General features: G+C 38.8%; 1 protein-coding gene across 5 annotated transcripts in view; it reads left to right on the plus strand.

Moving 5' to 3' along the window:
- CRYZ (crystallin zeta) overlaps positions 1-12,674 on the plus strand; it is a 36,131-nt gene that overhangs the window by 12,719 nt on the left and 10,738 nt on the right. For 3 of the 5 annotated variants that reach the window (XM_019448871.2, XM_053893874.1, XM_053893882.1), the window contains exons 5-8: positions 3,166-3,217; positions 7,411-7,560; positions 10,746-10,847; positions 10,948-11,043. In XM_019448871.2, the coding sequence (XP_019304416.1) occupies positions 3,166-3,217; positions 7,411-7,560; positions 10,746-10,847; positions 10,948-11,043 (400 nt within the window). Of the gene's footprint in view, positions 1-3,165; positions 3,218-7,410; positions 7,561-10,745; positions 10,848-10,947; positions 11,044-11,481; positions 12,586-12,674 lie in introns of those variants that run through there. The other 2 variants (XM_019448872.2, XM_053893880.1) reach the window with 2 other exon arrangements.

Raw genomic sequence — 12,674 nt, forward strand, 5'->3', positions numbered from 1 at the left:
ACTGAGGGACTGTCAGCCTGTGTGTGGGAGCTGATGAGATGAAAGTGACTGAAAGCCTTCAGGGAGTGAAGTGCAGGGGAGTGAGAATAGAACCTTTGAGAATATCAGCATGTAGGAGTATAGTCAGAGGTAGGGACAGAGTCCTAAGAGACCAAAGGGAGTGTATGCCGAGGGCAATACTGTTTTGTCCTACGACCATCCCTATGACCGTGGTCCAGTTACTTCCTTGCCTGAGCTGTAGTTTACTGATTTGAAATACGTGGATAGTAATAGCACCTACCTCCTAGGGGTGTGGTGAGAACTAAATGAGGTAACACTGGTAAAGATCAGCACAGAGTCTGGCGCAGAGCAAGTACTCCCATCAGTGTTGGCAGTGTTAGGGACAGTAGTTGATGTTGTTACTAAGGAGGGAAGCTAGCCATCAAATGTAGCAGCGAGGTGTTTGAGGAATAAAAAGAACAGGCTTCGCAGTGAGGAGGTGATTGGTGACTTGAATCAGGTCATTTTCAGTAGTGGTGGGACAGAAGCTTGAGTGAGTGGGCTAGAGAAGGAAGCAGAAACTGGTTCCTTGAATGGAGGTAGGGAGGGAGGAGGGAGCAGAAGAATACTCGAGGACAGTGTGGGGACAACAGGATTTTCTAAAGGTTGGGCGAGAGTTGAACATGTTTATAGCTGAGAAAAGATCTAGCAGAGAGGGGGCGATGGAAGGTTTGGAAGAGAGGGTGGAGTGGCAGATGGAACCAGATCCTGCAGAAGGCAAGATGGAAAGGACTTAGGACATATGTAGGGAGATTGGCTTCAGCTATCCGAAGGACAGCTCATCTGCTAAACCTATAAGATGTGAAAATGGCATAATTACGGAAAAGTTTGTGGGTAGGGAGGTGGAGTGTTGAAGGAACTCATATGTGATTGCCTCACTTTTCATAATTAAATATGCAAAGTGATCTTTTGAGAATCAGAACTGAAGTGGCACCAAAATGCATGGTCATGTGAGTTTTTTTTTTTTTTTTTTTAATAGTACTAAGCCATTTGAATAGATTATCAAAGAAGTTAGATTTTAACATTCATCTAGGCCTGGAGTACTAGTGGCAAAATGGAACAGTGCAAAGGAAATGAGAGCACTGGAGAGGAAGAGAGGGAGGAGTTGGGGTAACCTACCTCAGGGTCCAGCTGTCCAGCAAAGGAAGCGAGGCCAGGAGCACAAGTGGGCAGAAACTGAATAATTGAGAGATGCCAGTCTCTGGGAAGTGGAAAGAAAATTTTTGAGAGAATATGGGCTTACAGAATTAGGAGAGGAGGTTGCTGTCATAGCATTGGTTATTAGGGTCTGCTATTTCTCAAGTGGAATGGTTGAGGGCAGTTACCAGGTTCAGCCTTGGGAGAGAGTGGCCAAAGGGGAGGAAAATTCAGGGATTGTGATTCAAGGTTTTCTTCCCAGGGAATGTTGAAACTTTTTAGATTAGGGTTGGTTTTGGGTGGGAGAGAAAGTCTGTGTGCCATGTACTAGTCTTCAGTGACTGGGAGGGAATAAGGGACAGCATCATGGAAGGCCAGGCCAAGGCTCCAGCCCCTGCCGTGACCCCCAGGGGGAGATGACTGTATTTGTCAGCGTCCTCCAGAGGAGCAGAAAAACAGAATTTGTGCGTACTTACATATGTATATACATACACATATGTATATATATATATTAGAGAGAGATTGAGGCAGGGAGATTGCTCTGTGGAGGCTTGGTGAGTTTAAAGTCTGAGAGGGTAAACTGGCAAGCTGGAGACCCAGCAAAGAGTTGCAGTTCAAATTCAAAGTCAATCTATGGGCAGAATCCCTTCTTGCTCCAGAAGCCAGTCTTTGTTCTATTAAAGCCTTCAGCTGATTGGAAGAGGCCCTTCACAGAGACATCCAGAATAATGTTTGACCGAATATCTGGCCCCATGGCTCAGGCCAAGTTGACACATAAAATTAACCATCACAGTGACTCTGTGCAAGGGTAGAAGGATCAGAGCAGTGGGCATCCAGAAGAGCGTTAGCCTGCTTTTTCACCACCCCACCCCAAGCCCAGTGTTTTAGGGAGAATGTGCTTTTAGTGTTTGAGGGCTTGTTTGTAAGTTTTTTAAAAACGTTACTGGGAAAAGTATTTCATATCCCACAGTATAACGTTAGTTATTCTTTCTCTTACATTTATTTATGTTTTACTTTTTAAAGTATCAAAGTGTTTTGGTGATAGTTATCTTAAGTTTATCATTTCAGACTCTCCATTTAACTCACTGCCCTCAGTCTCCTTATCTCTAAGCAAGAGTATTGGGAAAAGCTTCATTTACTGCTCACAATTGCCATTTGTCGGCTGTTAGCATAGAGCCTTGAGCAGGACCCAGGGTTATTTTGTTCTTACTCCCAGATGTCTGACCACAATGTCTGTATGGTGCGGCCACCCCTATTGTTCTAGGAAGGAAGAGATCTCCTGAGAGTCAGATCTGGATCATAGAACAGCTGCTGGATTGTGACATTAGCACTTGTCCATCTGGAATAATAAAGCATCTCCTGTCTGTCTCGCTGCCTGTGCCTTATTTTTGGTATAATAGAAAAGTAGTAGTATGAACCAGAATTAAAAAGAATGTGTCATTTCACCAGAGGATCTAGACATTTTGGGGGTGACATAGAAACCTTTGTGACAGGATTTATCGTACTTCTTACTCTCCTACCATGGCAATTCAGCGTTGCTCTCTGAAATGCAGGCTTAGAGGTTATACAACCTGATGTTCAAAGGCACAGAGAAGGAAAATGTTTCCTTAAATAATCTGACTTCTGTGTTTACTTGGACATTATCCCGGGCCACAGAATAACAATTAGGCTATAAAAAGCCTGTTTTGAGACACTTTCTGGGGGAATGAATTCGAGAGTCAGGCATGCAGCACAGTGCCTGGCACATAACAGATTCCCAGTAAACGTTTGTTGAATGCATAAATAAATTTAAGGTTGTCTTTTGTTTGTGGCTCTGAAGAGCCATTGTTTGATCCTCTGAAACCTGGAGAAAATTTGGGGCTGTAAAGTAGAATGAGCTTCCTATTTGGGGAAGTGTTAGCTGAACTGAGGGTAGAGTTTTCTTAAGAATGACAAACTCCTGGGTTAATTAGCTTCAAAGTGAGGTGATGATCATGCCTTCTTTTGCAGTGCCCGTGTGAAAGCTGGAGAAAGTGTTCTGGTTCACGGGGCTAGTGGAGGAGTAAGTATTTGTTTTTTAAGTTTATTTTTAAATGAGATTTTGTTAATGGGTTTCACATTATATTTCTTTTAAGTCATTTTTAAAAGCCAAATTTATAAACATAGTCAATATTTATAGTCAATAAATATTCCTTTTTGTAGTAAAGCTTTTTTAAGTTCTATCTTCTGAAGGTGATTCCTTGTCATTAGTTTAGCATTTCTTGGTTAATAGATTCAACAGACCACCCCATTAAAAATGTGTGTATTAGGTTTTCCACCTGTGTTGGGTGTGGACCAAGATAAACTGGCTTTGTTTTTGCCTTCAAGTAGCCTATGTTATAATAATATTTATTTAGAATTTGAAACAGTTTTTTAAAGTTAATATTAATTCCTTATTCCCTTAGATAAGGAAACTAAGGTTCGTTAAAGCTTTACCTGCATTGCCCCAGACAGCACTGCAAAGCTGCACTGTGAATTCTGAGGCCCTTCTATCTTCCTTCTACTGCTCGCCCGCTGCGCTTTGATGACATTCATGGAAGGCACAGTGTACAGCTGTGTCCTTAACTCCACAACCCGTGGCTTAAAATGCTAATGTGGGGAGGTGGGGAGAGGACGGAGAACTTTAAAATAAGCCCTTCAGTGAAATAACCCAACACTGGGCTGTCAGAAGCTTCTTCAAGAAACCGGCTGTCAGTCTGCCTCTGAGGAGCTTAGAGGAAAAGTTAGAGCTCTGAGGTTGGAATTTAACAAGAAATCCACATGACCTCTATCCTGCATGTAGAGGCTTTAGAAATTTTGGAGATGAGATTTCACATTTTTAAAATACAGTTCCTGGGGCTCCATGGCTAACCTTGAGGAAGCTGGTTAACCCTTTCAGAGCATTATGTATTCTGCAGAGTAAATCGACACAAGTAACCTATTAAAAATGGCACATTGTACCCAGCATAATGAGTGGCATCCTGAAAATGTGAATTTATGGCTAAAGGTGGCCAGGTGGTACAAACAGAGAATTCAGCCCATTGTGTTTCTGTTACTTTAGAGAGATGAAGCCCAAGGTACCACACTTAGCTTCCTGTCTACCTCAAATAGATCAATTCTGAAGGATGTCACAGATCAGACTATTTCCTGAAAAGACCAAGAATGTCTTTTGGGGGCTTGAGAAAATATGACAGATATACCTTGTCAAAACTTCCCATTGCATACCTTCACTGAAGAGGCTATTTTTGGGTTAAATTAAATTTCACCCAAAATAACTAAAGGATCTGTCAAACATGCATTTATTTAAATTGCTTTGGCTTTGAGAGAGCTAACCTTGTGCTCTGTATAAAAGAGAGAGGTTTCAGTAGGAAGGGGAGAGAAGAGTTTAAAGAAAATCTTCACCCTCTTGTAAAAAGCTCAGTCGCTTCACCATGATTTTTTTTTTTTTTTAAGGCAAAATCCATACTGTTCTCTGAGCTGGCTGAGTTTGTTAAATCCTTGGCTGGCAGGGATAGGCTGGTGGCCTGGTGTGTGAAGCGCTTCTGATCCTCCCTGCCCTACCACAGGGAAATAGTACTGGGTTTTGTCTTGCTTCTGTTTGTACTTTCTGTCCTCATTTAATGCAAATTCCTTTGGGATTATGGTGTGTATTTAAAATGGTGTGGAATTTATGAACACGGTTGTTATCCAGATATGTTGGTGGGGAGTGCCCTATTTTAGTGTCAGCAAAGTAAATAGAAGAAAAATAGTTGACACATTAACGGTATATCATCTATCAAAGGGGTATTGCTGATATAATTGTTGACAAGAATAAAGTAAACAGTACCTTCAGAACAGCAATTAGGTGCTTCTTTAAAGTAGAATATGAAGAGATATATTTACAGTAAGTTTTTAGTATAGGTGTAGTTTTATTACAGGCCTGTTTTGTTTTTGTTTTTTTTTTTAATTTAAAGTAGCAAATCAATAGTGCTAACTCCGTAGTATAATGTATTTCATGGAATTGAATGTCTCTCTCATCAGACAGTGAGTTTTTTTGTTTGTTTGTTTTGGTTAAATCAAACAAATCCCTGCCAAAACCCAACAGAGTTCAGGCTCATCACTCCCATATGCCATACAATCTTTAAAGTCTACTTCAGGCCTGGGGAGTCTGTGATTCTGTTACAATTTTAATCAGTTTCTATCATCATTTTTCATTTAAACTCTTTACTGTCATGCCTAGTCCATAATTTTACCTTCCTCTTAATCATTGGTTATCAGCGATGGGTGGTTTAGCATCATCTCTTCTCCCCCTCGAACATTTGGCTGGCGCAGTGTCTGGGGACATTTCGGTTGTCACTGGATGGAGGGCTTCTGGCCTCTAATGGGTACATGCTACTCTACACATCCTTCAACATACAGGATCGCACCCACATCATAGAACTGTCCAGCCCTGAATGTCAATAGTGCTAAGTTTGAGAAGCCCTGCTCTAAATGTACGTGACACTTATTTGTGCCATTCATAGATCATGTAACCAAACATAGATTTCCTAGCACTGTAATTTAAATAATTACTTTTATCCATATTCCTAATATACGTTTATTTCTCCTTTATCCTAAGCACATTTATGTAATGATCTAGTTACTTCGTGCAATCTGTGGCTCTAAATACCATCTCTAAACTGATGAATCTCAAATTTATATTTCTAGCTCCATATGCTTATTCAGCTGATTACTACACATTTTCACTTAGGTGAGCAAATACAGCTCAGCTTGCTCAGAGTGAGTCTTGATACTCTTACAAACTTGATTCTCTGTACTCTTCCTCAGCCCTGTTAATCTACCCAGTTAACCTGGCCAGAGACCCAGGAGACAGCCTTGACTTTTCTCTGTGCCTCACTTCTCGGATGCAGTCCATGAGGAAGGTCCATCTTACTCCTATCGCCACTCCCCTCTGTCTCCCATATAAAATGTTCTTTTTATTTATTTATTTGTTTATTTATTTATTTATTTATTTATTTATTTATTTTGAGAGAGAAAGAGAGAGAGCACATGGGAGGGGCAGAGAGAAAGGGAGAGAGAGAGAACCCCAGCAGGCTCAGCGCTGTCAGTACGAAGCCCAATGTGGGGCTCGAACTCAACAAACTGTTAGATCATGACCAGAACCGAAAAAATCAAGTGTTGGTCGGTCATTTAACCGACTGAGCCACCCAGGTGCACCTGTCTGATAGCTCTGAGTTATCTCTTAAATATAATCCAGAGCCTTTACCTGCAAGGCCCTGTGTACCCCTCTGGCCACATCTTGCTCTGTCTCCTATGTGCCCTGCCTTTAAGCCGCATGGACCCTCTTTCTGTCCTTAATGCCCCAGGCTCATTCCCACATCACAAGGTGAGCTACAGCCATTCTGCCTACAGCATTCTCCACCAGACTTTCCAGATCTGCACATGGCTCATGCCTCACTTCACTCAGGTCTCATCTCTTCAGAGTGGCCTTTGGTGATGATCTAACTAACCCTTCTCTCTATCTCCTTGTAACACAATAGGCTGGGGTTTTTTTCACAGCATGTTTTTATTTTCTGAATTTAATTTATTCATTTATTTGTTTGTGTTTATTATTTTTCCTCTTTCTTAGAACATGTTTCTTACACAAAGTACCATGTCTAGCACATAGTAAACATTTAATGGTCATCATATAGATGAATAAGTTAATTTGCTCATACGCCTGTCTCTTCCACTTAAATGGTGTAACATTTGTTGTGTAACACTTTAAATGTACAGTGAAAGTATGAAGCCAGTGAGCATGTTTTGAATAGCTTTAAACTCTGTACCTTCTGTGCAAAGCAGATGCTAAGTACACGTTTTGATACAGTGGTTAAAGGCTCAAGCTCTACAGACTGATTTGATCCAGCTCTGTGACTTGGTTCTGTTCCCATCTCTGTGACCTGGGCAAGTCACTTACATTATATAAGTTTCAGTTTTCTCATCTACAGAACATGGACACTAGTCATATCTACTTCATGTCTACTTAGACTTACTGTGAGGATAAAATAAAGCAATGCATAGAAAGTATTTTTTGTGGTACCTGGCACATTATAAATGCTCAATAAAAGTTAGCTGTTGTTCTTATTTCTTCATTTAGACTCGAAATTCCTTAAGGATAGGGTAGGACCTAGGGGAACCTTCAGTTTATTAGATATATTTAAGAAATATTTTCAGGGATGCAAAGAATCTGAAAGTATGCGTTTATATTTTGTTTTTCAGGTTGGACTGGCAGTATGCCAGATTGCTAGAGCTTATGGTTTAAAGGTTCTGGGCACAGCTGGTACCGGGGAAGGACAAAACATCGTTTTGCAAAATGGAGCCCATGAAGTGTTTAACCACAGAGAACATAATTATATTGATAAAATTAAGGTAAAATTAGTCCACAGTTTTATGAAAGTAAATTTTGTTTCTTGACAGACTTACTTTTTTGTAACCTTTTTTAAGCAACCACTCTCTTAAAGCTGTTTGTTTTCTTTTTTTATGCCTATGTGTGTTTTAAAGTTTTAATTAAAAAAGCAGAGATGTCTAATTTTCAGACCTCACTCTCATTTGACTTGTTTATGTTTATCAAATAAAATATAGCCTTTCCAGAGTCTTAGTTATAAAAATTGGTACTCTTTAATGCAGTCACATTTTGAGTAAAGTCATAGCTTTGTATTTAGAGCTGAGAGGTGTTCTTTTAAATTTTTTTTTTTTTGATATTTGTATATATCATATATTGTGAAATGATTACCACACTGAGTCTCATTAACATCCATCACCATACATAGTTACAAATTTTTTTTCTTCTGATAAGAACTTTTAAGATATGCTCTTAGCAACTTTCAAATCTGTGATACAGTATTATTAACTATAGTTGTCATGCTGTACGTTATATCCCCATGACTTATTTTTTTTTAATGACTGGAAGTTTGTACCTTTTGATCACATTCACCCATTTCACCCAGTTCCCACCCCCACCTCTGGCAACCATGAGGTTTTCTTAATTTCTTAATATAATTTCTATTGGTTGAAATTTTCCAGAGAAGGTGAGGTAGTTACAGATTACAAATTGGATCTGTCTAAGCTAGGGGACAAAGTTTACTTGTCAATTGTATGCCATGGAAGAATAATCACTACCACAACCAGAGTGGTGAGGTAGGCTTTGTTACTCGTTGCATATATTTCATTGCTAGAGCAGAATTCAACCTAATCCTCAGACTACTTGCTCATGTTGAGAAAGAATTAGAATTTTCCAGGCACTGATTACTATGTAACCTAGGTCATTACAAATTGAGGAAAATATGAGTGAGGGTTTGTGTATTACCACTACATCATCTTGCCAAAAAAAAAAAAAAAAGCTGTGTAAAGGCACTCTTTTGTTATATATCTAGAAAACCTAAAATTAATTGAATATTCATGCCTGATACTATTATCCAAGAATATTTATAAAGATGAAAAATGCTCAGTTATTTTAAGAATATGTTTTTGTTTTGCAGAAATCTGACCTTAAGACCTTGAGGTCTTATGGCTTCTATGTCTTCTACTGGCTCCTTCTGCTTAAGTCTCTCTCATTCTCCAGACCATTCCCTTAACCCTTTATCAAACCCTCCACACCCTCTACCACCACACTTGAGAAAGTAGTGAGGACATCTTTTACTTCCTTACCTCCCGTCACCTTCCCCCGCATGTTGCTTCCACCCCAGCTACTTATACCTCTTGTCAGAGGTCACCGGTGGGCTCCTAATTACCCATCTGCTGCTTTTGGCTTAGGCCTCATCCTGCTTGATTTTTTGGGGGGTTTTTTTTTGGCAGCAGCTACCCCTGACCACGTCTCCTGAAAGCTGGTTCTCGTCTTACTTGCCTGACTTCATTTCCAGCCCCCTTCCTCCTCATATTACTTAAATGTTGTTGCTCCTTAGACTTTCCCCTTGGTCTGCCATCCTCCCTGGTGCTAGACCTTCCTCCTGACCAGTCTCATCTCCCCTGGTCAGTTAGTGCCTGCATCCTGCTGGTATCCAGCACTGTCTCTGGCGGGAGTTCCCTGCCTTTGTGTCATTGACCTCCTGGATGTCTCCACTCATCTGCTCCCCCCAGACAGGGTCACAAGTTTTATTTTATATTTCTATCTTTTAATCATCATTCTCCTTCCTACCCATCAGGCCGATCACCTCCCTCTATCAGTTTCATCTCTGACATGCCTTTCAAATATATCTTCTTTGTTCTGTTCTCCATTGTGACTTAGTTTAGTCTTCATCTTCTCCAGCTTTGTCTTTTGTTTATAACTGACTTACTATCGCCTTCTATCTTCACTGTCTCCAGAGTTATTTGTTCTCCTAAAATATATATATATATATATATATATATATATATATATATATATATATATATATATAGGAATTTTTGTCTCTCTTGTTACCTGCTGCAGCTCAGTATCCTAAAACAGTGTCTGACACAAAACTTAATTGATACCTGCCCCCCAAAAGTCTGGATCCTGTAACGTGGCATTCAATGTGTGTTCCCAGTCCATAGCAACTTATAGTCTCTACCTCTCTCCCTTTCCCTCCTCCCCCCCCCCCCCCCCATTCCCAAACACATGCCTCAGCTCTGCTTGGCTACTTTCTGATCCTGACCTGGACTCTCAGTCCATAGCTCTTTGCTTTTCTGTTTCTTCTGTCTGGAGGGACTATGCCTCATGTGTGTTCCGCTGGCTCTTCTTCCTCCCTTTTTACTTACAGGACTCCTGTTCATTCCTCAGGGCCCAGGTCCTCACCTCTGTGGAACTTTCTGTGATCATTACAGATGATCAGGGTTGTAACTCTGTTTTTCTCCATAACCTGTGGTTTATTTCTGCTCACGCAGCACTTGGCCCATTCCATCACAGCTGTGTCAGCGGTATTTTCCATCTTTCTCCCTAGCTGTGTTTTGAGTTCTCTGTGTCCATCTTTGAATTCCCAGTACTTAACAATATCTGACACAGGTATTCATTTTTTTTTTTTTGTTAGAATAAAATGAATACAAGGTGTGTATGTATAACTTACTTAAGAGACAGTTTGGGATGGCCAAGATCTCTGAAAAAACCCAAAAGAAAAGAAGTAGTAGCCAAGCTGATTGTAAACCACTTGGGACAAAACTGAATGCACACACAGAAAAAATCTGCAATGCCAGACAGCCAGTGCTTTTCTTTTGTTTTTTGTTGTTTTTTTTTTAAAGTGAAAACCTTTTTGGGATTTACGCTTTGTTTTTTGTTTTTTTTCTCTGTGAAAATACATTTTGAAGACAGAAAATTTTCAACTATTTATAAAATAAAAAGTATTTTATAGTCGAGTCGAAGCATGTGAAATTTATTTAGTATAAATCTTTATCACTTTAGATGTTGTGACTAGTACCTTGGAATTACATCCTCAGTATATAATTAGATCATTAACAATTTGTGTTATAGTCTTAAAAATGTAGTATTTATGTCTTTTGAAACACATTTCTGCAATATATAGGACTATGATAACTATTTTACAGGGTTGTTTTTTTTTTTACTTGTTTTCTTATCTCACTCTGGGTTCTTTTTTATTACACAGAAATCTGTTGGTGAAAAAGGAATTGATGTGATCATTGAAATGTTAGCTAATGTAAATCTTAATAATGATTTGAATCTTCTGTCACGTGGAGGACGAGTAATAGTAAGTATTTTGGTTTCTTTTTACCACTTTGAAGTTTTACCATAATTTAATACTATTTTACAGTAATCTTTAACTATAGACGTGTTATTCTTCATAATAGGTTGTTGGCAGCAGAGGTCCTATTGAAATAAACCCACGGGACACCATGACAAAGGAATCTAGTATAATTGGGGTTGCTCTCTACTCATCAACTAAGGTAGGAAAAGAAGTGATTCTGATCTTGGTAACTTAAACACTGAGACAATTTGCCTAGTCAGACAGACTGAAAGTTTAAGCAGATGTTAAACTTAGTTATCTGACTACATGAGTATGTTAAGTATTAGTCACTATAAGATAACCAGGGTGACAGTGTGATTTATTTTCCAAGTCAAGACACTTTTGAGAGAGAAAAGACATACTATTAGTAATTACTTTAGGACAGTAGGTATTTTGTGAACTGACACTGTCTCAGACAAATTGGGCTTATGGTTATTCTATATAGAACTACTTTTTCTGTAGTTCTGGACAAGTTGACAAAAGCCACATATTTGTAAGAAACCGTTTATGTTCTAACTCTTAGAATCTGAAAATTTCTAGTGCTTCTGAAACTTAGGTCGTATGTTCTTCTACAGACATACCTTTTTCTTTCACTTAGGAGGAATTTAGGCAATATGCAGCGGCCCTTCAAGCTGGAATGGAAATTGGTTGGCTGAAACCTGTAATAGGTTCTCAGTATTCATTGGAGAAGGTGGCCCAGGCTCATGAAAATATCATCCATAGCAGTGGGGCTACTGGGAAAATGATTCTTCTCTTAGAATGATTAAGTCTTTCATGTATTTCTTGTGCAATTAGAAGTTTCCTGCCCCAGTTTTACTTATACTACTTCTGCTAAAATAGTGAGTTTCTTATATCGAAAAACAAGATTTAGCTTTAGAGATCTGGAATAAATTGGAGTACAATTTATTTTATAGTTCACAATATGCTTTATGCCTCCCACCGAGCTCTAATCAAGGAGTCATCATAGTAGGAAGTAGAATGTTAGTAGCCATTTGGCATTGGGTACATTACAGAAATTCCTAGTACTTGATCATTAATTCCATACCTTGGACTAAAGCAAGCTAATTCAAAGTAAGACTGCGTGATTTCCAAGCCTATTTGTGCTTGTAAAGGATCTTCAGTATATGTTCAGCCCAGAACTCTATTGGACTCTGAAGATTTTCTAAACTAAACAAGACCCCTTTTCCAAACTAATCTCATTGGCAAGATAAACAATGTCCACAGAAATTTGTTTTTTAAAAAATAGTTTTCCAATATTTCCCCAAATATTAGAACATTCACTGTGTTAATGGTTGATTACTAATTATCCATATATTCTGTGAAGATAGCAGCCTTATCTTTGTTATAATGTGATAGTAAGTCCATAGTCTCTCCAGATAGATACTTCTTGATGATTTGATTTTCAAAGTAAATTTAGAATTATCTGTGTGATGGGAGTCATATATTTTTCTTTAAATTACTAAACAAATTTGACATATTAAGAGTGGGCGGCTTTTGTTTTCATAGCATGGTAACTTGCAGTGGAAAGAATAGAAATAATATTGTAGAAAAATAAAAACTGTTTATCTATTTCATCTTTATATAATACTTGCCTTACATCACATCTCTTACGTAGTTCCTAATGATTAATTCCTAACAGTGTTCTGTGTTGGAAGTCTTTATCTATAGTAAATAAATGCCATCAATGTTATGTGCAAGGAAATGAGGTTTGATTGTTATTTTTTTCCTGTTTTTCTTTATATGAGCACAGCCTCCTATATATGTACAAATACACATGCGTATGTATAAAGA

The sequence above is a fragment of the Panthera pardus genome, unplaced genomic scaffold (assembly GCF_024362965.1).
Source record: "Panthera pardus isolate Hobbes unplaced genomic scaffold, ASM2436296v1 HiC_scaffold_11, whole genome shotgun sequence".
NCBI classification, from domain to species: domain Eukaryota; kingdom Metazoa; phylum Chordata; class Mammalia; order Carnivora; family Felidae; genus Panthera; species Panthera pardus.